The following is a 26,316-nucleotide window of genomic DNA, read 5'->3' as shown; positions in this document are numbered from 1 at the left end:
CCCCATAACACTTGATTCCCTTACTGATTAAAAACCCGTCTATCTCAGCCTTCAACATACCTAACAACCCAGAATCTACGGCCTCTGTAGTAAACAATTCCACAGATTCAATACCCTCTGAGAGAAAGAAAATCCTCCTCATCTCTGTCTTATATGGGCAACCCTTTACTATAAGATTCTGCCCTCTGGTCCTAGAATCTCCCTCAAAGGGAAAAGACTCTCAGCATCTACCTTGTCAAGCTCCCTGAGAATCCTATATGTTTCAATAAGGTCCGCTCTCATTCCTCTAAACTCCAACGAGTACAAGCCCAACCTACTAAACCTCAGCTCATAAAAGAATCCATCCATATCCAGGATCAACCTAGTGAACCTTCTCTGGGCCGACTCGAATACCAATATATCTTTTCTTAGATAAGTGGACCAACTAGCCTTGGATCGTTTTAGCAATACTTGCCTATTTTTATATCCATTCCCACTGAAATAAAAACCAACCTTCCACTTGTCTTCCCAATGACCCACTGAACTTGCATGCTAGCTTTTTATGATTTATGTATGAGGACTTCTAAATCCCTCTGTATTGCAGTTTTCTGCAGTTTCTCTCCATTTGAATAATATTCAATTCCTTTATTCTTCCGACCAAAGTGCATAGCTTCATACGCTCCGAAATTATGCTCCTTCTGCAAGGTTTCTGTCCAGTTACTGACTTAACCTTTCCATATCCCCCATGAAGACTCTTTGTTTCATCCTCAACACTTGCATTCCTGTCTATGTTTGTGTCATCACCAAACTTGGCAATAGTGCATTCACTTTGCTTGTCCAAGTCATTAATATATATATATTGTACACAATTGTTGTCCCAGCACACCAGTCTGAACTAATTGGTTTGTGTGGAAGCTGGATGGAGAAAGTTGGGAAGTCAGGAATCAGACAAAGGGTTATTTTAAACAGTTTGCCTGAAAATGAAATGAAATGAAAATCGCTTATTGTCACGAGTAGACTTCAATGAAGTTACTGTGAAAAGCCCCTCGTCGCCACATTCCGGCACCTGTTCGGGAAGGCTGTTACGGGAATCGAACCGTGCTGCTGGCCTGCTTGGTCTGCTTTCAAAGCCAGCGATTTAGCCCTGTGCTAAAAAGCCTGGTGGGCTAGTGGAAGGAAGGGAAGTAGCAGAGGCAACTGATCGGATTGTCTCAATCTCAGTGATAAAGAAGCCCAATCATCTCCTTGTTGGAGGTGAGGATGATGGAGACAGGGGAGAATGAGAGCCCTTCAAAAGGAACTAGCTTGTGTCACAGATATCAAAAAGATTCAACAGTGTGTGTGCTTAACACAAAACGGATTTATTTGACTGTTATCCAGAATATTAACTCCTATAGCTGAGTTGGAGTTTACTAATATCAGCAGCAACAGACAACAATCAATATGTTTAAGTCCTGGATGTGATGGAACAGCAAAATTCAATCACTGTAGTTATATGTGAATTTGCAGGTGTTTCAGCAGAGTGGATGAATGAGCAAAACATTTCTCACACTTAGAGCAGGTGAACGGTCTTTACCCAGTGTGAACTCACTGGTGTAGAGTAAGTTGTGATGATCAGCTGTATCCAATCCCACTGAGAGAGCACTTGAATGATCTCGCATCAGTGTGAGCGCATTACCAGAACTTCGGAAACATTTTACACTATCTGGACATTGAAAAGATCTCTCGTCAGGGTGAACTCGCTCGTGTTTCACCAGATTGGATGAATCAGTGAATCCTTTCCCACACTTGGAGAGGGTGAACACCCTCTTCCCAATATGAACTTGCTGCCATCTTAGCAGGTTGGATGATAGAATTCATTCCCACACTGGGAGGAGGTGAACGATCTTTCTGCAGTGTGAACTGACTGGTGTGCGGTTAGGTCACTCAGTCCCGCAGACAGAGCACGTGAACAGTCTCGTCAGTGTGAACACGTTGATGGGACATCAGTTCCTCAGGACTTTTACAGCACATTACGAGCAATTAAAAGGTCTCTCATCAGTGTGAACATGCTGGTTTGTCAGCAGCAGTGAGGAGGTAGTGAAGGCCTTTCTACATTGGGAGCAGATGAACGGTCTCTCCTTGGTGTGAACTCGCTGGTGCACAGTGAGTTTAGATTACGTCTTGAACCCACTCCCAGAGTTAGAGCACCTGAATGGTCTTGCTTCAGTGTGAGCTCGCTGGTGTTTCAGCAGGGTCAGTGTATCAGTGAATCCCTTCCCACATTTGGAGCAGGTGAATGGCCTCTACCCAATGCGACTGCGCCAATGATTTTCCAGTTCTGATGGGTAATTAAACCCCACAGTCGGCACATTGCCATGCTTTCCCCCCAGTGTGACTCCACTTGCGTCTCAACATTGTTTGAACTCTTGTCCACACACAGAATACGTGTACAGTTTCTCTCCATTGTGAATGATGCTTTTTCCTTCCATGTTCAAAATCTGATAATATTCAGGTTATGATAAATTGGACAACTCCATCAGATCCTGATGTGATATCTGGTTTCAGTTTCCCGACTGCAAATCCTCTCCTTTTGATTCCCTGCGAAATTGATTTAAAACAGAAAAAAGAAATGAAAGAGAACTTAGGGGCAGCAGGGTAGTTAGCATAAATGCTTCACAGTTCCAGGGTCCCAGGTTCGTTTCCCGGCTGGGTCACTGTCTGTGTGGAGTCTGCACGTCCTCCCCCTGTGTGCGTGGGTTTCCTCCGGGTGCTCCGGTTTCCTCCCACAGTCCAAAGATGTGCGGGTTAGGTGGATTGGCCATGCTAAATTGCCCGTAGTGTCCTAATAAAAGTAAGGTTAAGGGGGGGTTGTTGGGTTACGGGTATAGGGTGGATACGTGGGTTTGAGTAGGGTGATCATGGCTCGGCACAACATTGAGGGCCGAAGGGCCTGTTCTGTGCTGTACTGTTCTATGTTCTATGTTCTATGATAAAAACAAAAAGGACGTTTGTGAAATTGAATGAATGAATCTGGTCATTTGTGGGGCTGGCACTTGGGAAAAGTGACCATGACGCTGCTGAATTGTCATAAAAACTCAACTCAATACTAATGACCTTGTATTCAGACTACAGTGGACAAATTAACAGCGCAAATTGTTATTCTCTGGTATGGTATGATTCCTATTACAGAGACATGGCTGCAAGCTGACCAAGGCTGGGAAATGGTTCGCCAAGAGTACTCGATATTTAGGAAGGACGGGGGGGAAAAAAAGGAGGTGGGGTTGCATTGTTGGTTAATGCTAAAATTGCAACAGTGAAAGAGAATATTGGCTCATAAAATCTAGATGTAGAATAAATGTGTGGAGCTAAGAAGCAACAAGGGGAGGAAAACATTAATGAGAGTTGTCTCCTGGCCTCCAAACTGTGCTAATATGGTTAGGGTGGAATTAAACAGGAAATTAGAGATCCAAGTAACAAGAAGGGGTTAATTAATAATGTTGTTGAGAGGCATCCTTTAGGGTACAGTGACCCGTACCAGCCTCCCCGGACAGGCGCCGGAATGTGGCGACTAGGGGCTTTTCACAGTAACTTCATTGAAGCCTACTCGTGACAATAAGCGATTTTCATTTTTCATAACATGATCAAATCCTTCATTAGGATGGAAAATTAAGATATCCAATCTGAAACCAGGGTCTTCAATCTCAATAAAGAAAACAACCAAGTTATGAGTTGGGAATTGGCTAATATAGATTGGGCAACGTCATTCAGAGGCATGATGGTGTATCGTCAATAGCTAATACTTAAGAAATAAATGTATGCATAGCAACAGTTATACAAGAAACAGGAGTAGGAGGAGAGCATTTGGCTCTTCGAGCCTGCTCCGCCATTCATATGATCATGGCTGATTATCCAACTCAGTAGCCTAATTCCACCGTCCCGTCCCCCATATCTGTTGATCCCCTTCACCCCAAGTGCGATAGAAACATTCCTTTCTGGCACAAAAACTCAACAAGAAATACGGTCCAACCATGGCTTACAAAATAAATTAAGGATTGTATTGGATCCAAAGTGGCCATTCCCCTTCAAAACAAGTATACCGTTTTGGATGCTGTTGGGGGGGATGACCTACCGGGGGAAGGCCCCAGCGGCCAGGTCTCTGGCACTGAGTCTGGCTATGGGGCTCAGAAGGGAAGGGGGGAGCATAGAAAAGCAATAGTAATAGGAGATTCAATGGTTAGGGGAATAGATAGGAGATTCTGTGGTCGCGAGCGAGACTCCCGAAAGGTATGTTGCCTCCCGGGTGCCAGGGCCAGGGATGTCTCTGATCGTGTCTTCAGGATCCTGAAGGGGGAGGGTGAGCAGCCAGAAGTCGTGGTGCACATTGGTACCAACGATGTAGGTAGGAAAAAGGGTGTGGAGGTAGTAAACAAGTTTAGGGAGTTAGGCTGGAAGTTAAGGGCCAGGACAGACAGAGTTGTCATCTCTGGTTTGTTGCCGGTGCCACGTGATAGCGAGGCTAGGAATAGGGAGAGAGTGCAGTTGAACACGTGGCTGCAGGAATGGTGTAGGAGGGAGGGCTTCAGGTATTTGGATAATTGGAGCGCATTCTGGGGAAGGTGGGACCTGTACAAGCAGGACGGGTTGCATCTGAACCAGAGGGGCACCAATATCCTGGGGGGGAGGTTTTCTAGTACTCTTCGGGAGGGTTTAAACTAATTTGGCAGGGGAATGGGAACCGGATTTGTAGTCCAGCAACTAAGGTAGACGATAGTCAGGACGCCAAAGCACGTAGTGATGCAGTGGGGAAGGTAACAATGACAAAGGAGAGTACTTGCAGGCAAGGAGATGGGTTGAAGTGTGTATACTTTAATGCAAGAAGCATCAGGAATAAGGTGGGTGAACTTAAGGCATGGATCGGTACTTGGGACTACGATGTGGTGGCCATCACGGAAACTTGGATAGAAGAGGGCCAGAAATGGTTGTTGGAGGACCCTGGTTATAGATGTGTCAACAAGATTAGGGAGGGTGGTAAAAGAGGTGGGGGGGGGGGTGGCATTGTTAATTAGAGATAGTATAACAGCTGCAGAAAGGCAGTTCGAGGGGGATCTGCCTACTGAGGTAATATGGGTTGAAGTTAGAAATAGGAAAGGAGCAGTCACCTTGTTGGGAGTGTTCTATAGGCCCCCCAATAGCAGCAGAGACGTGGAGGAACAGATTGGGAAACAGATTCTGGAAAGGTGCAGAAGTCACAGGGTAGTAGTCATGGGCGACTTCAACTTCCCAAACATTGAGTGGAAACTCTTTAGATCAAATAGTTTGGATGGGGTAGTGTTTGTGCAGTGTGTCCAGGAAGCTTTTCTAACACAGTATGTAGATTGTCCGACCAGAGGGGAGGCCATATTGGATTTAGTACTTGGTAATGAACCAGGGCAGGTGATAGATTTGTTAGTGGGGGAGCATTTTGGAGGTAGTGACCACAATTCTGTGACTTTCACTTTAGTAATGGAGAGGGATAGGTGCGAGCAACAGGGCAAGGTTTATAATTGGGGGAAGGGTAAATACAATACTGTCAGACAAGAATTGAAGTGCAGAAGTTGGGAACATAGGCTGTCAGGGAAGGACACAAGTGAAATGTGGAACTTGTTCAAGGAACAGATACTGTGTGTCTTTGATATGTATGTCCCTGTCAGGCAGGGAAGAGATGGTCGAGTGAGGGAACCATGGTTGACAAGAGAGGTTGAATGTCTTGTTAAAAGGAAGAAGGAGACTTATGTAAGGCTGAAGAAACAAGGTTCAGACAGTGCGCTGGAGGGATACAAGATAGCCAGGAGGGAACTGAAGAAAGGGATTAGGAGAGCTAAGAGAGGGCATGAAAAATCTTTGGCGGGTAGGATCAAGGAAAACCCCAAGGCCTTTTACACATACGTGAGAAATATGAGAATGACTAGAGTGAGAGTAGGTCCGATTAAGGACAGTAGCGGGAGATTGTGTATTGAGTCTGAAGAGATAGGAGAGGTCTTGAACAAGTATTTTTCTTCAGTATTTACAAATGAGAGGGGCCATATTGTTGGAGAGGACAGCGTGAAGCAGACTGATAAGCTTGAGGAGATACTTGTCAGGAAGGAAGATGTGTTGCGCGTTTTGAAAAACTTGAGGATAGACAAGTCCCCCGGGCCTGACGGGATATATCCAAGGATTCTATGGGAAGCAAGAAATGAAATTGCAGAGCCGTTGGCAATGATCTTTTCGTCCTCGCTGTCAACAGGGGTGGTACCAGAGGATTGGAGAGTGGCGAATGTCGTGCCCCTGTTCAGAAAAGGGAATAGGGATAACCCTGGGAATTACAGGCCAGTTAGTCTTACTTCGGTGGTAGGCAAAGTAATGGAAAGGGTACTGAGGGATAGGATTTCTGAGCATCTGGAAAGGCATTGCTTGATTAGGGATAGTCAGCACGGATTTGTGAGGGGTAGGTCTTGCCTTACAAGTCTTATTGAATTCTTTGAGGAGGTGACCAAGCATGTGGATGAAGGTAAAGCAGTGGATGTAGTGTACATGGATTTTAGTAAGGCATTTGATAATGTTCCCCATGGTAGGCTTATGCAGAAAGTAAGGAGGCATGGGATAGTGGGAAATTTGGCCAGTTGGATAACAAACTGGCTAACCGATAGAAGACAGAGAGTTGTGGTGGATGGCAAATATTCAGCCTGGAGCCCAGTTATCAGTGGCGTACCGCAGGGATCAGTTCTGGGTCCTCTGCTGTTTGTGATTTTCATTAACGACTTGGATGAGGGAGTTGAAGGGTGGGTCAGTAAATTTGCAGATGATACGAAGATTGGTGGAGTTGTGGATAGTGAGGAGGGCTGTTGTCGGCTTCAAAGAGACATAGATAGAATGCAGAGCTGGGCTGAGAAGTGGCAGATGGAGTTTAACCCTGACAAGTGTGAGGTTGTCCATTTTGGAAGGACAAATCTGAATGCGGAATACAGGGTTAATGGTAGGGTTCTTGGCAATGTGGAGGAGCAGAGAGATCTTGGGGTCTATGTTCATTGTTCTTTGAAAGTTGCCACTCAAGTGGATAGAGCTGTGAAGAAGGCCTATGGTGTGCTAGCGTTCATTAGCAGAGGGATTGAATTTAAGAGCCGTGAGGTGATGATGCAGCTGTACAAAACCTTGGTCAGGCCACATTTGGAGTACTGTGTGCAGTTCTGGTCACCTCATTTTAGGAAGGATGTGGAAGCTTTGGAAAAGGTGCAAAGGAGATTTACCAGGATGTTGCCTGGAATGGAGAGTAGGTCATACGAGGAAAGATTGAGGGTGCTAGGCCTTTTCTCATTAGAACGGAGAAGGATGAGGGGCGACTTGATAGAGGTTTATAAGATGATCAGGGGAATAGATAGAGTAGACAGTCAGAGACTTTTTCCCCGGGTGGAACACACCATTACAAGGGGACATAAATTTAAGATAAATGGTGGAAGATATAGAGGGGATGTCAGAGGTAGGTTCTTTACCCAGAGAGTAGTGGGGGCATGGAATGCACTGCCTGTGGTAGTAGTTGAGTCGGAAAATTTATGGACCTTCAAGCGGCTATTGGATAGGTACTTGGATTAGGGTAGAATAAGGGAGTGTAGGTTAACTTCTTAAGGGCAGCACGGTAGCATTGTGGATAGCATAATTGCTTCACAGCTCCAGGGTCCCAAGTTCGATTTCGACTTGGGTCACTGTCTGTGTGGAGTCTGCACATCCTCCCCGTGACTGCGTGGGTTTCCTCCGGGTACTCCGGTTTCCTCCCACAGTCCAAAGATGTGCAGGTTGGGTGGATTGGCCATGACAAATTGTCCAAAATTCTATGATTAACCTAGGACAAAAGTTCGGCGCAACATCGTGGGCCGAAGGGCCTGTTCTGTGCTGTATTTCTCTATCTATCTATCAAAGAGGAGTCAGGTAAAGATGCTAGAAAAAGCAGCTAGCCTGAGGATTGGGACCAGTTCAGTATTCAACAAAGGAGGACAAAGAGATCAATTAAGAGGATAAAATAAGTATGAGAGCAGGCTTGCAAGTAACATAAACGGGGACTGTAATAGTAGCTGATGGTTAATGTAATAGCTTTAAAAAAACACAAGATTAGTGAAGACAAATGTAGATCCGTTACAGTCCGAAAGTGGAGAATTTATAACAGAGAACATGCGAAGAACAATTGAAAAAGTACTTTAGTTCTGCCTTCATGAGGACAACACATATAACATCCCAGCAATGCGAAGGAATCAAGGGTCTAGTGGGACGGATAAACTGAAGTAAATTCATATTACTAGAAAGATAGTGCTGGAGTAATCAATGGCATTGAAAGCTGATAAATTCCCGAGACCTGATATTCTACATCCCAGTATAGCAAAAGAGGTGGCCTCAAAAATATTGGATGCGTTGGTTGGCATGGTCCAATATTCTGTAGATTCTGGAACAGCACCGGCAGATTGGAACGTGATAAATGTAACCCCGTTATACAAAAATAGGATGGTGGGAGACAACAAGTGAGCCTAACATCAGTAGTTCCGAAAGTTCAAAGTCTATTGTAAAGGACACGATAACAAGACACATAGAAATTACGAACAGAAAAGGCCTTGTTTTGGAAAGGGGACACGGTCATTTCTGACTTTGTATGGGTGGGGAAGGTGCCGAGGGTGGTGAGGACACTGCTACAGAGGCAGAGGCAGCGGGGGGGTTGGCGTTGCTAAACTTGCTTCATTATTATTGGGAAGGCGAAGAGGTAGAGTGGGTTAGGATGGAGGAGGGATCTTGTTTGAGGGCTATGGTGATTGCAGCGTTGCCAATGGCTCCGAGTGGGTATTCAAGGAGCCTGGTGGCGCAGTCCAGAGGGAAGATATGGAATCAATTGAGGAGGCATTTTAGGGTGGAAGGGATGTCGGTGCTAAAGCCGCTGTGCGAGAATCATGTGTTTGAGCTGGGGGGTTGATGGATAGTGTATACAGGAGGTGGAGGGAAGTGGGGCTGGTCAAGGTGTGGGATCTGTATTTGAAGGAAGGGTTTGCCTGTCTGGAGGAGCTAAGGGAGAGGGTAGAGCTGCCGAGGGGGGGTGAGTTCAGGTATCTGCGGGTTACATTGCGCGAAAGGTCTGGACAGGGTTCCCTAGGTTGCCGGGATACACCCTGCTGAAGCGACTGCTGCTCCCGGATGTGGAAGGGGAGGGAAGGATTGAGGATATATACAAGTGGCTGGGGGAGCAGGGAGGTGAGCGGGTGGTGAGGATCAAGGAGGAATTGGAAGCAGTGTTGGGAGGGGAGATCAACTGGGGAGTATGGAGTGAGGCACTGCGTAGGGTAAACAGGACCTCCTCATGTGCAAGGATGAGCCTGATACAGTTTAAGGTGGAGGACAGGGTGCATATGACTGGGGTGAGAATGAATAGGTTGTTTCAGGGGATAGCAGGTGAGTGTCAGGGGTGTGGGCGGGGGCCAGCGAATCAGGCGCACATGTTTTGAGGTTGCAGAAAATTGGGAAGATTCTGGGCGGGAGTGTTCGCAGTCTTATCCAGGCTAGTGGAGGAGGAGGTGGACCCAGACCCTATGGTGGCGATATTTGGGGGTCTCAGAGAAGCCGGAGCTCATGGAGAAGAGGAAGGCCGATGGCTTGGCCTTCACCTCTCTGATTGCACAGCGGCGAATTTTGCTGGAGTGGCGGTCGGATCGCCACCAGGGGTAGCGGCTTGGTTGGGTGACCTGTACGACTTCCTGCGATTACAGAAGATAAAGTATGAGATAAGGGGCTCTTCGGGGGGGGGGGGGGGGGGGGGGGGGGGGTGGGGTCAGGAAAGGTGGGGGATGTTTGTGACCGTGTTTGAGAGGCTGTTCATCGCGGGGGTGGGCGAGTGAAAAAGAGGAAAAATCTGTGCAGGCTATATAATTGATTGTTGGGAAGCATGTTTCCCGGGGTGTTTGTTCGCTGTAACCTGTTTTGATACATGTTTGTAATAAAATACATTTATGAAAAACAAGTTATCAACAGGATTACACCAAGTGAACGTTAATTTATGAAAGGGAAATCATGTTTGATAAATCTAATGGAGTGTTTTGAGGACAAAACTAGTAGAATAGATAAGGGTGGACCAGTGGATGCGGTCTCATTTGAAGTTTCAGGAAGCTTTTGATAAAGTCTCACATAAGAGGTTGTGTGTGTAGAATTAAAAGGCATGGAATTGGGGGTAATATACCAGAATTGTATGCCGTTTTGGCTTCCTTATCCAAAAAAGGATATACTTGCCATCAAGGAAGTCCAGCGAATGTTCACCAGACTGATTCCTGGGATGGCAGGAAATAGATAGATTTCTAGACTTTAAAGGTTTGAAGGGAATGGGGAGAGTGCAGGGGTATGGCGTTATGATATAGAATCAGCCATGATCATATTGAATGGCGGAGCAGGCTCAAAGGGCCAAATAGCCTACTCATATTTTGTATATTTCTGTGTTTCTACTGGCATGGATTGAGAAGTAGCGAGCGGACAGGAAACAGAGAGTAGGAATCAATGGGTCTTTATTCAAAGTAGCAGATAGTGACTGGTGGTGTCCCACAGAGATCAGTACTTGGGTCCAAACAATTTACAATATACATCAATGATTTGGATGAGGGAACGTAAAGTAATATTTTCAAGTTTGCTGATCATATGAAACTTGGTGGAAATGCGAATAGTGAGGACGATGCAAGGGGCTTTACGATCATTTAGACAAGTTGAGCAAGTGGGCAAATACATGGTAGGCACAGTATAATGTGGATAAATGTAAAGTTATCTACTTCGAACAGAGAAAAAGAAAGGCAAAGTATTATTTAAAATGGTAACAGATTGGGAAATGTTGACATACAAAGGGACCTGGGGGTTCCAGTACACTAATTGCTCAAAGCAAGCATACAGGTACAGCAAGCAGTTAGGAAGGCAAATTGTATTTTGTCCTTTTTGCAAGAGGACCCGAGTGCAGGAGAAAGGACATCTTACTGCAGCTATACAGGACCTTGGTGCGATCACACCTCGAAAAATAAGTGCAGTTTCAATCTCCTTATCTAAGAAAGGATATAGTTTCTATTGAAGTAGTGCAGTGAAAGGTAACCAGACTGATTCCTGGGATGGCAGGATTATTGTAGGAGGAGAGATTAGGTCAACTAGGCCTGTATTCACTGGAATTTAGAATAAATGAGGGGGGATCTCATTGAAACATATAACATTCTGACAGGGCTGTACAGACTAGATGCATGGATGTTGTTTCCACTGGTTGAAGTGTCTAGAACAAGGGGTGACAGTCCCAGGATAGAGGGTTGGCCATTTAGGATTTAGATGTGGAGAAATCCCTTCACTCCGAGGATGGTGAACCTGTGAAATTCTCTACCACAGAAGGCTGTGGAGGTCAAATCACTAAATATACTTAGGTAGGAAAAAGATAGATTTCTAGACTCTAAAAGTGTAACGGCGTAGGGGGGAGGGGAGGACTGTGGTGTTGAGAGAGAGGATCAACCATGACCCTAGGGAATGACAGAGAAGGCTTGAAGGGCTGAATGGCCTCCAAGTTCTAGTTTCCCTTACCTCCAGGAAAGGGAAACTGTCGCCCGGTCTGGGCCAACACAAAGCTCTGACTTTTGTGGTCGGGCAGAGAGAGGGAGAAGTGGGAGCAGCAGACAATGGTCGAGAGGGATTTTAATAGCTACAACCCAACCAGAACTTTGACAGAATCTGCCAAACGCTCAACCTCCACCACCTAGATGGACCAGGGTGGGAGGTGTATGTCAGCAGCATCAGCTCCAAGTCACCCACTGTCTTGACATCAAATACTGATTAAGGGAAGCAAAGTTATTTTAAATCCTGAGATTTTGGCCATTGTCTTTCTGTCCCCAGTAAAAACTCCACTCCCTTGCCACCTACTCCATCCCTCTCTCTAGCCACTATGTGAGGTCAAACCAGACTGTTCACTACCAAGCTGAAATCATGGAATTTCTACAGTGCAAAAGGAGGCCATTCAGCCATTTAAGTCTGCACCAACCCGTTGAAAGACCTACCCACCTAGGCCCACTCCCCCACTCAATCCCCATAACCCCACCTAACCTGGACATCCCTGAACACTAAGGGGAAATTTTATCATGGCCAACCCCCCTAACCTGCATATCCTTTAAGTGTGGGAGGAAACCGGAGCACACGGGGGAAACCCGGGCAGACATGTGGAGGAAGTGCAAACTCCACACAGAAAATTATCGAAGATCGGAATCGAACCCGAGTCTCTGGAGCTGTGAGGCAGCAGAGCCATCCACTGTGCCCCAACTTATTTCACCCCCAGCTGAGTTTCCGGCAACATATCTGTGCATCTCCAAGGCCGCCTATTTTCACCTCAGTAACGTCGCTCGACTTTGCCATCTACTCCATTCCTCTCTGAGTTCATGTTTCTGAAACTCTCATCCATCCCTTTATTACCTCCAAACTTGACCTTTCTAACACACCCTTGGCAGGTTTCCCAAATACAATTCCTCAGAAAATTTAGATGATTTTTTTATTTGTTTATGGGATTTGGGCGTCACTGGCATGACCAACACTTGTTGCCTATCACTTGAGAACAGTCAAGAGTCAATCATATTGCTGTGTCTGTAGTGACGTATAGGCCAAAACAGGTGAGGATAACAGATTTCCTTCCTTAAAGGATACCAGTGAACCAGAGGGGTTTTTATAACACTTGTTGATAGTTTCATGATTACTATTCCTGAGACCAACTTCGAATTCCAGGTTATTTTAACATCAAATTGATTCATTTAAATTAAATTCCACAAACCAGCCTGAGTGGGGTTTGAACCTGTTTCTGGAGCATTAGCCTGGGACGCTGACTTTGTTCAGTGATATAACCACGAGGTCATCATCTCATCACTTTTTCAAATCTCTGCTGCCTGCATCCTCTGCACTGAGTCCCATTTACTCAAAACATCACCCTGGCTCACTGACGTCCAGACTTCCGGTTCAACAGCAACTCAATTTCAAATTCTCATTCTTGCTTTTCAAATCCCTCATTCATATTGTTCTTCCTTATTTCCAGTCACACAGATGTTTGAGTCTTTTTCCGTAGACACAATTGCATTCAAGTTCTGATGAATGAAGACACTGTCAGTGTTCGTTCTGATGTTTGGTTTGAGATTTCCACCTTTAAATCCTGATTTTCAAATATCCTGAAAAAAAATTCACTGTCAGTCCAGAAAAAAAATTAAGAGACAAACATTCACCCATGGTTTGAGTTTTGTGTGTGTAAATCCTCGTTTTCTAATCCCCTCGAAAAGGAGTTTCTAAAATCCATCAATGTCTGTTCAGGACAGAAATTGAAAAGATTGTCTCTGCGCACGCGCCATCATTCCCATTGCCCCCTACAAAAATGGCAGCCGGTAACTAAGGCTAGCAGCGGAAACGCGGTCCCGCAATTACTGCCTGATTGATGCAATTCCGGCATCTATGTTTTTATTCTGGGTTTAATATGACCACAACATATTTATGAACCTTCCCCAGCCTTTCGGCCACCTCCATTACGCTCCTTGCATCCACAACTTCTCTCCGATTCTGGGCCAAAATAACCACTCACCCGTTGGAGGAGCACAGACACAGCATGTTCTTTTTTAAAATTCATTTCTTCCAATTAAGGGGCAATTTAGCATGGCCAATCCACCTAGCCCGCACAAGCACGGGGAGAATGTGCAAACTCCACACGGACAGTGACCCAGAGCCAGGATTGAACCTGGGACCTCAGTGCCGTGAGGCTGCAGGGCTAACCCACTGTGCCACCATGCTGCCACCACTGCGCATGTTCTAACGGGAGATCATGTTGTGCAGGCTCCAATTAGAGACCGCAATGCGCATGTTTAATTCACAATCCGACTACAATGGGGGGGGGGGGGGCAGGGGGCTGGGGGCAAAGTGACTGTATGCTGGCTCTGCAGTTGGTGGCCTGTTTAAAGGAACTATTGTTTTGGAATGAACTGTGGCCCCTTCGTGGGTGAGGAGAGGTTTTCCCTCTTGCTCTCACATTGTACCCTATATAGGTGCTTTTCCAGTAGTCTGTGCTTTCCGCCGATGTGGGGATGCCATTGGGCACAGGGGGTGGTTGTGTATGTACGCTGATGGTTTTTCTATCTTGTAACTGCTTTTGACATGTCATGTTTTTTTCTGGACTATGCTGTTTCTGCATGTTTCTGTATTGTTGTCGATAAACTTAGTTGTCAATAAACTAAAAAAAAACCACACCTGCGCAAGATGCTTCTCTGCCGATGATGGAGCACATTGTGCACTGAAACTAACACTGGGCTGCTTTCTGATATGCTTGTGATTGAAACATCAAAAACCAAGATATAAAGTTATTAAATCAATGGATATTCTAACCAAATAGCACGGGACCCTCCACTCCTGTAACCTGCACATCTTTGGACACTAAGGGCAATTTAGCATGGCCAATTCACCTAACCTGAACATCTTTGGACTGTGGGAGGAAACCGGAGCACCTGGAGGAAGCCCATGCAGACACGGGGAGAATGTGCAAACGCCTCACCTGCTTAGGTTTAGTTCAGTCCACATCTGGGGCTGGTTTAGCACAGTAGGCTAAACAGCTGGCTTGTATAGCAGAACAAAGCCAGCAGCGCGGGTTCAATTCCCGTACCGGTCTCCTCGAAAGGTGCCGGAATATGGCGACTGGGGCTTTTCACTGTAACTTTATTGAAGTCTACTTGTGACAATAACCAATTATTATTATCTAACTGTGGGAATTCTGTTGTTGTTAATTACATCCTGGACAGAACCATGCTGGATGGTTTGTGCACTTCATTTGCGGATTTAATTGATTTCATAGTTTTATATATTTTCCGAAGGGTTCCGTAACCATACCATGTATCATCATTTTCTTTGAGCAAAATCGCCTTTCAATGTCGGGAGACTTACCCAACATTCACAGCGAATCAGTAAGTGCTCTGTCTTCACTTCAAACGCGGTCTCGCAGCATGGAGTGTGATTTCAGATGCGCGCATGCGCACCCTAGCTGCTGCTGCTGAGGAATGGTGGATATTGCGGTTCTGTGGCAGGTGAGAAACAGACAGTAGACCGTTGATAGTGGTGAACGGCAGGGTGGAGACGTTTCATAAATACATAGTAGAAGACCGAGAACCCGAATACGAACCGATCGGTCCCACATTCGCACCAAACGGGGTGGCGGCAGCAGCTGCCTGAGTTGCAGGCCCGACTTCACAGCCGTCTACTTTATTGGGGCTTTGTTTCGCGGGGCGCATGCGTGGTTATCCTGCGCCAGCCAGCAGGAGGACTCAACGTTGTCCATTTCTGTCCTGGATTGACACTGATGGATTTTGGAAACTCCTTTTACAGGGATTAGAAGAGGGGGATTTACACGCAAAAGTCAAAACAAGGGTTATTTTAGTCTCTTTTCATTTCTATCCTGCATGTTTATGTAATGATAATGACTTTCTTTTGCAGGATATTTGGAGTATTGTGTGCAGTTCTGGTCACCTCATTATAGGAAGGATGTGGAAGCATTGGAAAGGGTGCAAAGGAGATTTACCAGGATGCTGCCTGGTTTGCACGATCGGTCTTATGAGGAAAGGTTGAGGGAGCTAGGGCTTTTCTCTTTGGAGCGGAGGAGGATGAGAGGCGACTTAATAGAGGTTTAAAAGATGATGAGGGGGATTGCTAGAGTGGACATTCAGAGACTATTTCCTCGGGTGGATGTAGCTGTTACAAGGGGGCATAACTATAAAATTCAGGGTGGGAGATATAGGAGGGATGTCAGTGGTAGGTTCTTTACTCGGAGAGTGGTTAGGTTGTGGAATGGAGTGCCTGCTGTGATAGTGGAGTTGGACACTTTAGGAACTTTCAAGCGGTTATTGGATAGGCACATGGAGCACACCAGAATGACAGGGAGTGGGATAGCTTGATCTTGGTTTCGGACAATGCTCGGCACAACATCGAGGGCCGAAGGGCCAGTTCTATGCTGTACTGTTCTATGTTCTATGATATTAGAAGAGCAGAATTTAAAGGCAGAAATTTCAAACCAAACATCAGAACAAAACCTGACAGTCACTCGATTTATCCAAACCTGAGTGTAAGTGGGTGTAAGTGCAGTGCTCCGAAAGCTAGTGCTTGAAACAAACCTGTTGGACTTTAACCTGGTGTTGTCAGACTTCTTACTGTGCCCACCCCAGTCCAACGCTGGCAGCTCCACATCATGTGTGTAAGTGAGTCAGTGCAAAAAAAATCAACCGTCTGTCTGACTGGAAATGAGGAAGAGCAATGTGATGGAGGGATTTGAAAAGAACAATGACAATTTTAAATTGAGTTGTTGTTTAACCAGGAGAACGGGGTTATGGGTGAGTAAGTGGGACTCAGTGCAGAGGACAGGGATTTAGAATGGGAAGCCAGTCAGTGTGTTTGAATCATCAAGTGTAGAGGTAATAAAGGAATGGATGACTGTTTCGGAAACATGGAACAGGATCGGGACTGATGACCTTGGGAGGTTACTTGCTGGAGCGTTTGGGAGGCTTTAAACTAATGTGGCCGGGGGTTGGAAACCTATGTAAGGATTCAGAGCAGAGGATATCAAGACAGCAAGGAGAATAAGAAAGTGATAGGCAGAGAATTAAAATACCTGTATCAGATAATGACACTGTAAAAAAAATAAGGGCAGGACAAGGAACTTTAAAAGAACTAGCCTCAAAGTTTTGTACCTGAACACGTGGAGCATTCAAAACAAAATAGATGAATATGTTGCGCAGATAGATGTAAAGGGGTATGATATAGTTGGGATTATGGAGACAAGTATGCAAGGTGACCAAACATTGAGGGCTATTCAGTTTTTAGGAAGGACAGACAGACAGGAAAAGGTGGTTAAGTTGCATTGCTGATTGAAGAAGATATTGATACAATATGGGGAAAGATATTAGCACAGCTGATGTGGAGTCTGTCTGGGTCGAGTTATGAAACACAAAGGGCAAAATATATTCATAGGGATGGATCGCCACAGACCACCAAACTGCAGTGGGAATGTTGGGAAGAGCATTCAACAGGAAATCAGAGATGCATGTGATATATAATTGTTGACTTTAATCTGCATAAAGATAGGATAACTCGAATTAGTCACAGTACAATAGAGGAGGAATTTCTCGCGGGTTTATGGGGTGGTTTTCTGAAGCAATATGTCAAGGAATCAACGAGGGAACAGGCCATCTTGGATTGGGTGTTGTGCAATGAACATAGAACATTACAACGCAGGACAGGCCCTTCGGCCCTCGATGTTGCGCCGACCTGTGAAACCCCTCTAAAGCCCATCTACACTATTCCCTTATCGTCCATTTGTCTATCCAATGACCATTTGAATGCCCTTAGTGTTGGCGAGTCCACTACTGTTGCAGGCAGGGCATTCCACGCCCTTACTACTCTCTGACTAAAGAACCTACCTCTGACATCTGTCCTTTATCTATCTCCCCTCAGTTGAAAGCTATGTCCCCTCGAGCTAGACACCACTATCCGAGGAAAAAGGCTCTCACTGTCCACCCTATCTAATCCTCTGATCATCTTGTATGCCTCAATTAAGTCACCTCTTAACCTTCTCTCTAACGAAAACAGCCTTAAGTCCCTCAGCCTTTCCTCACAAGATCTTCCCTCCATACCAGGCAACATCCTGGTAAATCTCCTCTGCACCCTTTCCAATGCTTCCACATCCTTCCTATAATGCGGTGACCAGAACTGCACGCAATACTCCAAATGCGGCCGCACCAGAGTTTTATACAATTGCAACATGGCCTCATGGCTCCGAAACTCAATCCCTCTACCAATAAAAGCTAACACACCGTACGCCTTCTTAACAACGCTGTCAACCTGGGTGGCAACTTTCAGGGATCTATGTACATGGACACCGAGATCTCTCTGCTCATCCACACTACGAAGAATCTTACCATTAGCCCAGTACTCTGTCTTCCTGTTATTCCTTCCAAAATGAATAACCTCGCACTTTTCTGCATTGAACTCCATTTGCCACCTGTCAGCCCAGCTCTGCAGCTTATCTATGTCCCTCTGTAACTTGTAACATCCTTCTGCACTGTCCACAATCCACCGACTTTAGTGTCATCTGCAAATTTACTCATCCATCCTTCTACGCCCTCCTCCAGGTCATTTATAAAAATTACAAACAGCAGTGGCCCCAAAACAGATCCTTGTGGTACACCACTAGTAACTGGACTCCAGTCTGAACATTTCCCATCAACCACCCCCCTTGTCTTCCAGCTAGCCAATTTCTGATCCAAACTGCTGAATCACCCTGAATCCCATGCCTCCATATTTTCTGCAATAGGCTACCGTTGGGAACCTTATCAAACGCTTTACTGAAATCCATATACACCACATCAACTGCTTTACCCTCATCCACCTGTTTGGTCACCTTCTCAAAGAACTCAATAAGGTTTGTGAGGCACGACCTATCCTTCACAAAACCATGTTGACTATCCCTAATCAAATTATTCCTTTCCAGATGATTATACATCCTATCTCTTATAAACCTTTCCAATACTTTGCCCACAACAGAGGTAAGGCTCACTGGTCTATAGTTACCGGGGTTGTCTCTGCTCCTCTTCTTGAACAAGGGGACAGCGTTTGCTATCCTCCAATCTTCTGGCACTATTCCTGTAGACAAAGGTGACTTAAAGATCAAAGCCAAAGGCTCAGCAATCACCTCCCTTGCTTCCCAGAGAATCCTAGGATAAATTCCATCCGGCCCAGGGGATTTATCTATTTTCACACTTTCCAGAATCGCTAACACCTTCTTCTTATGAACCTCAAGCCCTTCTAGTCTAGTAGCCTGTATCTCAGTATTCTCCTCGACAACATTGACTTTTTCCTGTGTGAATACTGATGAAAAATATTCATTTAGCACCTCTCCTATCTCGAAATCCATGCACAACTTCCCACTATTGTCCTTGACTGGCCCTACTCTTACCCTAGTCATTCTTTTATTCCTGACATATCTATAGAAAGCTTTAGGGTTATCCTTGATCCTACCTGCCAAAGACTTCTCATGTCCCCTCCTGGCTCTTCTTAGCTCTCTCTTTCGATCCTTCCTAGCTAACTTGTAACTCTCAAGCGCCCTAACTGAACCTTCACGTCCCATCTCCACATAAGCCTCCTTCTTCCTCTTGACAAGTGTTTCAACTGCTTTAGTAAACCACTGTTCCCTCGCTCAACCACTTCCTCCCTGCCTGACAAGTACATACTTATCAAGGACACGCAGTAGCTGTTCCTTGAACATGCTGCACAGTTCCATTGTGCCCATCCGCTGCAGTTTTCCTCTCCATCCGATGCATCCTAAGTCTTGCCTCATCGCATCATAATTGCCTTTCCCCCAGATATAACTCTTGCCCTGCGGTATATACCTGTCCCTTTCCATCACTAAAGTAAACATAATCGAATTGTGGTCACTATCACCAAAGTGCTCACCTACCTCCAAATCTAACACCTGTCCTGGTTCATTACCCTGAAAGGATTAGTTGGCAATCTAGTTGTGAGAGAACTCTTGGGGATGAGTCACCATAATATGATAAAGCTGAATTGAGCCTGCAGTTTGGTCGATCTGCCAAAATTTTCCAAAGCATGTGATCGATGACAGCATGATTTCTTTCGCAGACACCATTACTAAATAGGCTTTCTGCAGCCATGTTCATAACTCTGATATTCATGTTTTCGCACATATCCCTAAACTCATCATTAGCAAGTTCTCCCCCATTGTCCGGAAGGAATTTTGCCGTTGGACCCATTCCTGTCCCGATCCATTTTTCCAGGATTTGATCCAGAATTACTCTCTTTACTTCGTACAATCGTTGATTGACTAAATCTGGTTGCTAAATCTACAAAATGCTAAATAAATATATTATTTGCTTTATCCCAGATTTTAAGGTCCATAGCCACAATGTCGTTAAAATCCCTGGCCAAAGGTAGGCTTACTATCGGTCGTGCTGGTGTCCTTCTGTACTTCCTACAAACTTCACAGCGATCACTAACCTGTTGTATCAGTTTAGTATAGTCGTCATCCCTTACCCTTGCATCCTTTAATAAAATTTTCAGCCTCAGAGGAGACGGATGTGCAAATTGCCTATGCAGTTTTACTACAACAAGCTTTTTATCAGCTAAAGTCCCATTTTCAACTGCCATTAACACATCCTTAACCACTCTACTTGAAATATAATTTGTCAGTAATGGAATACAATAGTGTCCCGACTGTGTAAATTGTTAGTCCACCGTCTTTCCAAAAACTGTTGCTTTATCCTGTTCCATATCCAGTTTCATGTGTGCTTTCTTCATTGACGGTCTACTCAGAAGCAAAGGTATCTCACTTGATAAAACATCCGTGCTAATGAAACGATTCACTCCAGCAATATTGCAAGGGATCACCACTCTTTTCAGCGACTTCAGAGTATTATCATCCCCAAACCTGAAACTTGGGGAACTTTCAAATTTCTTAACCTTGTTACGATTTTCAGCATTCAAGGAGTCCAGATAACATTTTAACCAGTCAATCCCACACACAGTAGATGTGCAGCCACTGTCCAATACAGCACAGTTGAAGGATTCTGCAACCAACACCCTCATTACCGGCGTAAAACTGCTTGTTAGTAGGACAATGCCTTCTTTCTGGTCACTATCTTTTTCCTCCTCTGACCCTTCCGTGTCATGTGTTGCTTCAAACACTCGATCATAACAAGTTGAACAGTTGAAAGCATAATGGTATTGAGAGTCACATCGAAAACATTGATTTATCATGCCCCTTGCATTTCTGGGGTTCATCTTCCTATTGTAGGTTCTAACTGGGTTTCTGTCTTCATAATTTCCTTGTCTTGGTCTCCTTTTTATAGTCTTGAAGCCTGTTCATAGCCAGACAATTTCACCATCCTGTTAGTAGTGTATCTTCCAAATTCTGCCTTATTGCAGGCTGACCTATTTGGGTCATCAGAGCCATCGGAATCAAATGTTTCCCCAGAAACTTTTGTAAAGCTTTGTCATCTGTTCGAATAAGGTATCCTTATCTGTAAACTGAACTCCTGTCAAAACGAGGAGTCTATCCATGTTGCTCACTCGAGCACAGTCAAGTAATTTAAAGGCCAACACAGACTGTGGAAATTCCAGGTTGCGTTTCTGCAGCCTTTTATGTAGTCTGCCAAATTCCATTATATAGTCTTCCATGGATAAATCCTCCATTTTCCAGAACTTATCAAAATCCTACCATGCTTCATACGCACTTAACAAGTCATCTTTCTTATAAATCTTATCCAATAATGTAATAAAGTCGCCAGACCTTCTTCTGAGTCTAACTCTTCCAATTCCAACTCAGAAAGCACTTTGTTTCAGATTTTACTGCCATATGGTAAAGGAAGAACCAATGTCATACCTTGTTTTCTCTTTCCCAAAGCAGTTACCTTTGTCCACATAACTACTGCACTTCTCCATTGGTCGTACGATTCCCTTTCAGAAAAAAACGAGAGGATAGTCATATCCAGTCATCTTTATCCTGGGTTCAGCCATATATCCCTTTTTTTTCACTCACTCCTTGGTTTGATCTGGAAAAATTGTATCTTTCAACCCTTCACATTTATACAGCAACCATCCTCTGCTACTGATTGTTAGACGTATTAGATGGTGTGGTATGAAGAGACAAAAGTTCTGTTCCTTTTTCACCAACACACTTTTATTTCTTCCAACAGACTCTGCACAAAACTCTACACATCACCAGACCCAGAGGCCACCTGAAGCCCCTTTACATATTAGTGTCAATTATTGGACACTTAACATAAATGAGACAACGAATTGCAATGTCTCTTAACCCATTACTTAATGAGACATGATCTGGCTATGATGGGCTGGGAAACATTATTGAAAGGAAGGACAGTGGACAGGCAATGGCAGACATTCAAGGAACAAATAGGTGAACTCCAAATGGCATTTATTCCAATTTGGCGCAAGAGTAGAAAGAGAACTGTGGCCAAACCATGGCTTGGGAAATTAGAAATAGTATTAAATTCAAATAAGAGGCATACAAATTAGCAAGAAAAAGCAATAGCCCTGAGGATTGGGAACAGTTTAAAATTCAGCAAAGTTGAACCAAGGGGATTGATTAAGAAGGAAGCTAGCAGGGAACATCGAAACTGACTGTATCCCCATGTCTGCGTGTGTCTCTCCCCCAAAACCCAAAATATGTGCAGGATAGGTGGACTGGCCACACTAAATTGCCCCTTTACAAAGTTTCTATAGTAATGTGAAGAAAAAAGATTGATAAAAACTAATGTAGTTTTTAATAACAGTCAGAAAAGGGAGAATTCATAACGGGGAACAAAGAAATGGCTGAGTAACAAAATTCATACTTTGCTTCTGTCTTCACAAAGAAATGATGTGGAGATGCCGGCGTTGGACTGGGGTGAGCACAGTAAGAAGTCTTACAACACCAGGTTAAAGTCCAACAGGTTTGTTTCAAACACGAGCTTTCGGAGCACGGGCCATTCACCTGAAGAAGGAGCCGTGCTCCGAAAGCTCGTGTTTGAAACAAACCTGTTGGACTTTAACCTGGTGTTGTAAGACTTCTTACTGTGTTCACAAAGAAAGGCATGAATAATGTATTAAAAGTTCTCAGAAACACAAGTTTCAGTGAAGAGCTGAAGGAAATGAGTATTGGTAAAGAAATGGTTTTATGGAAATTAATGGGATTGAACATGGCAAATCTCTGGGGCCTGGTAATCTTCATCCCAGAGTTCTTGATAATAATAACAATAATAATCGCTTATTGTCACAAGTAGGCTTCAATGAAGTTACTGTGAAAAGCCTCTCGTCACCACATTCCGCCGCCTGTTCGGGAAGGCCGGTACGGGAATTGAACCCACGCTGCTGGCATTGCTCTGCATTACAAACCGGCTGTTCAGCCCGGATGTAGCCCTAGAAATAGTAGATCCACTAGTGGGCATTTTCCAAAATTCGCTGGACTCTCGAATAGTTCCGACAGATTGGAGGGTGGCGAATATCACCCCGCTATTCAAAAAGTGATGAGAGAGGCCCCTACTGAAACAGTATGTTGATAGTCCAACCAGGAAGGGGGCATTACTGGAACTAGAACACTCTTGGATAAGGAGAAGAGTGGTCCTCGAATGAGGGTGCTGAATTGGGGGAAAACTAACTCCAACAGAATTCCGCAAGAGCTGGAGATTATGGATTGGGAGGTTGTGTTTGAGGGTAAATCCACATTTCATATATGGGAGTCTTTTAGAGACCAGTTGATTAGAGTGCCATATTCCTGTGCAAATGAAGAAAAGAAATGGCAGGATTAGGGAACCATGGATGACAGGGGAAATTGTGAGACTAGTCAAAAAGAAAAAGGAAGCATACACAAGGTCCAGGCAACTGAAAACAGACAAAGCTTTTGAAGAACATAGAGAAAGTTGGAACAAACTCAAACAGGGAGTTAGGAGGGCTAAAAGATGATGAAACATCATTGACAAACAGGGTCAAGGAAAATGTGTATATAATATATATATATATATAAGAGGGTAGCTAGGGAAAGAGTAGGCCCACTCAAGGACAAAGAAGGGAGGTTGTGTGTGGAGTCAGGAAGTGGGTGAGATCCTTAATGCGTACTTTACATCGGTATTCACCAAGGAGAGGGACATGAGATTAGGGATGGGTTTGTGAGTACTCTAGGACATGCCAGCATATCAAGGAGGTGGTGTGGGATATTTTAAAATGCATTAAGGTACACAAGTTCTCTGGACCGGATGGGACATATCCCAGGTTATTGTGGGAGGCTCTTGGGGCTAAAGGTTTCAAGGGAAATGGGGGAAGGCATGATTACGGTATTGAACTTGATGATCATCCATGATTATAATGAATGATAGAGCAGGCTCAATGGACCGAATGGCCTCCTCCTGCTATTTTCTATGTATGACCCAGTCCAGCAATGTGACTGAGATAAATAATTGATTCTTTGAGATGACACAGATATGTGGTCAGAAGCTCACCTGGTGGTAAAATAATTCATCATGGCTGTGAACAGTCTGTGTCAGTCTCAGTTCGTGGTCAGGGAGAGGGATGAAGTCAGTGGCAAAGGAATAGAGTTTGTAGCAGGGACTGAAGACTGTGACTTCAGTCTTCCCAATATTTAAACGGTGGAAATTTCTGTTCATCCAGTACTGGATGTCAGACAAGACAGGATGGTGTGTTAATTAGAGGAAAACATGGAGTGATGTGTTCACATACACCGGCTACCGTGGTCCTTCTAGGTGGAAGGGTTTGAGCGTCTATCAACGTTCTGGTCAGGTGGTAAATGTGAAATGTTATCTCGCACTTTCATCCCCAGCCACCCATACTGCTGTTTGTCTTTCTGTCTCTGACACTTTCCCTCTCTTCATTTCTGTTCTTACTGAAACCAAAGTCTTGAGTAGGTAGAGGGTTCCCTTTCCTGAAGGACATTAGTGAACCAGTTGGCATTTTACAACAATCCAGCAACTTTCATGGTCACTTTTTCCTAGTGCCAGCCCCACAAATTATCAGATTAATTCAGCTTCAATTCACAACCTGCCTTTGTGTTTTTTGTGGGTCCTCTCTCACTCCCTTTTTTCTGTTCTTAATTCATTTCACAGGGTGTTAGAAGGAGAGGATTTGCAGTCGGGAAAGTCAAAGCAAACAACACATCAGGATCTGACAGTCACCCAATTTCTCATAACCTGAATATCATCAGACTTTGAATATGGAAGGGAAAAGCAGCATTCACAGTGGAGAGAAACCGTACAAGTGTTCTGTGTGTGGACGTGTCTTCACCCAATCATCTGGCCTATCAAAACACAAGTGCAGTCACAATATTGAGAAACCCTGGAAATGTGAGTGTTGTGGAAAGGGATTCAGATCCCCATCTGACCTGGAAACTCATCGACGTATTCACACTGGGGAGAGGCCGTTTACCTGCTCTAAGTGTGGGAAGGGATTCACTCATTCTTCCACCCTCCTGAGACACCAGCGAGTTCACACTGAGGAGAGACCTTTTAAATGCCCAGACTGCGGGAAGAGTTATAAGAGTTTCGGGAACCTGATGACCCATCAACGTGTTCACACCGATGAGAAACCATTCAGGTGCTCTCACTGCGGGAGTAGATTTAGACACTCATCCCATCTCACTGTACACCAGCGCAGTCACACTGGGGAGAGACCATTCACCTGCTCTGAATGTGGGAAGAGGTTCACTCATTCATCTACGCTGCTGAAACACCGGCGAATTCACTCTGATGAGAGACATTTTAAATGCACAGACTGTGGGAACTGTTTTAAAACATCCTGGGAACTAATGTGCCATCAACGTGTTCACACTGAGGAGAGACCATTCAGGTGCTCTCACTGTGGGACTGGGTTCAGGCGATCATCTGAACTTACTGCACACCAGCGAATTCACACTGGGGAGAGACCGTTCACCTGCTCCCAGTGTGGGAAGGGATTCACTCGGTCATCCCACCTCCTCAGACACCAGCGAGTTCACAATTAACTGCAGTGACTGTAATTTGCTGTCAACCATATCCAGGACTGAACTATGTTTATTAGGGGTCTGTTTGTGCTAATGTTAAGAAACGTTCAGCCCCAAGACAAGAATCTGAATCTAAACAAAGGCTCTATGAAGGTATGAGGGATGCGTTGGCTATGAAATATCCGGTAACTTCCTTGAAAGACATGACTGTGGAGAGGCAATGACTAATATTTAGGAACCAGTGCCAGGCATTGGAACATTCATTTCTAATGCAAAAAAAATAGCAGGCAAAATGGCCTAATCATAGACAGCTAAAGAAATAAGGCGAGTATTAGATCCAAAACAGAATCATATAAAGTTGCTCGAAAAAGTTATAAGCCAGGAGGATTGGGAGTAGTTCAGAATTTTGCAAAGGAGGACCAAGAGATTGATTAAGGAGAAAAAGTAGAGTATGAGCACAAACTTGCAAGAAATAAAAACCGGACTGTTAAAGCTCCCATAAGTGTGTAAAAAGATAAAGGTTTGAGAAAACAAATGGAAGCCCCTTACAGTCCAAAACAAGAGGATTTATAATGGAAAACAAGGAAATGGCAGACTACTACTTTAGTTCTGCCTTCACAGAACTTCCCAGAAATGTTCGGAAAGCAAGGGTTAATGCTCGGAAAGCAAGGTTCTCGTAAGGGGCCTCACGGTAGCATGGTGGTTAGCATCAATGCTTCACAGCTCCAGGGTCCCAGGTTCGATTCCCGGCTGGGTCACAGTCTGTGTGGAGTCTGCACGTCCTCCCTGTGTGTGCGTGGGTT

The 26,316-nt window shown here is 44.7% G+C and overlaps 1 protein-coding gene and 1 long non-coding RNA gene across 2 annotated transcripts; one reads left to right on the top strand and one right to left on the bottom strand.

Annotated features, from left to right (window-relative positions):
• Positions 1–1,354: 1,354 nt before the first annotated feature.
• LOC119952134 lies at positions 1,355–15,039 on the bottom strand. Its single transcript, XR_005457773.1, has 3 exons — positions 14,911–15,039; positions 12,773–13,160; positions 1,355–2,559 (listed from the first exon to the last, which is right to left on the bottom strand). It is a non-coding gene; the product is annotated as an uncharacterized LOC119952134 (long non-coding RNA).
• On the top strand, positions 14,983–26,316 carry LOC119952133 (gastrula zinc finger protein XlCGF8.2DB-like). The gene is made up of 2 exons (XM_038775713.1): positions 14,983–15,050; positions 24,642–26,316. Exon 2 carries the CDS (start codon positions 24,749–24,751, stop codon positions 25,532–25,534), a length of 786 nt encoding a protein of 261 aa, XP_038631641.1. The 5' UTR covers positions 14,983–15,050; positions 24,642–24,748; the 3' UTR covers positions 25,535–26,316.

Source organism: Scyliorhinus canicula, chromosome 17 (genome assembly GCF_902713615.1).
Source record: "Scyliorhinus canicula chromosome 17, sScyCan1.1, whole genome shotgun sequence".
Lineage (NCBI taxonomy): Eukaryota > Metazoa > Chordata > Chondrichthyes > Carcharhiniformes > Scyliorhinidae > Scyliorhinus > Scyliorhinus canicula.
This window is presented reverse-complemented; position numbering and strand designations above follow the sequence as displayed.

Bases quoted from the DNA above. Each gene is read 5' to 3' on its own strand.
- LOC119952133 (XM_038775713.1), top strand. From the start codon at position 24,749: ATGGAAGGGAAAAGCAGCATTCACAGTGGAGAGAAACCGTACAAGTGT.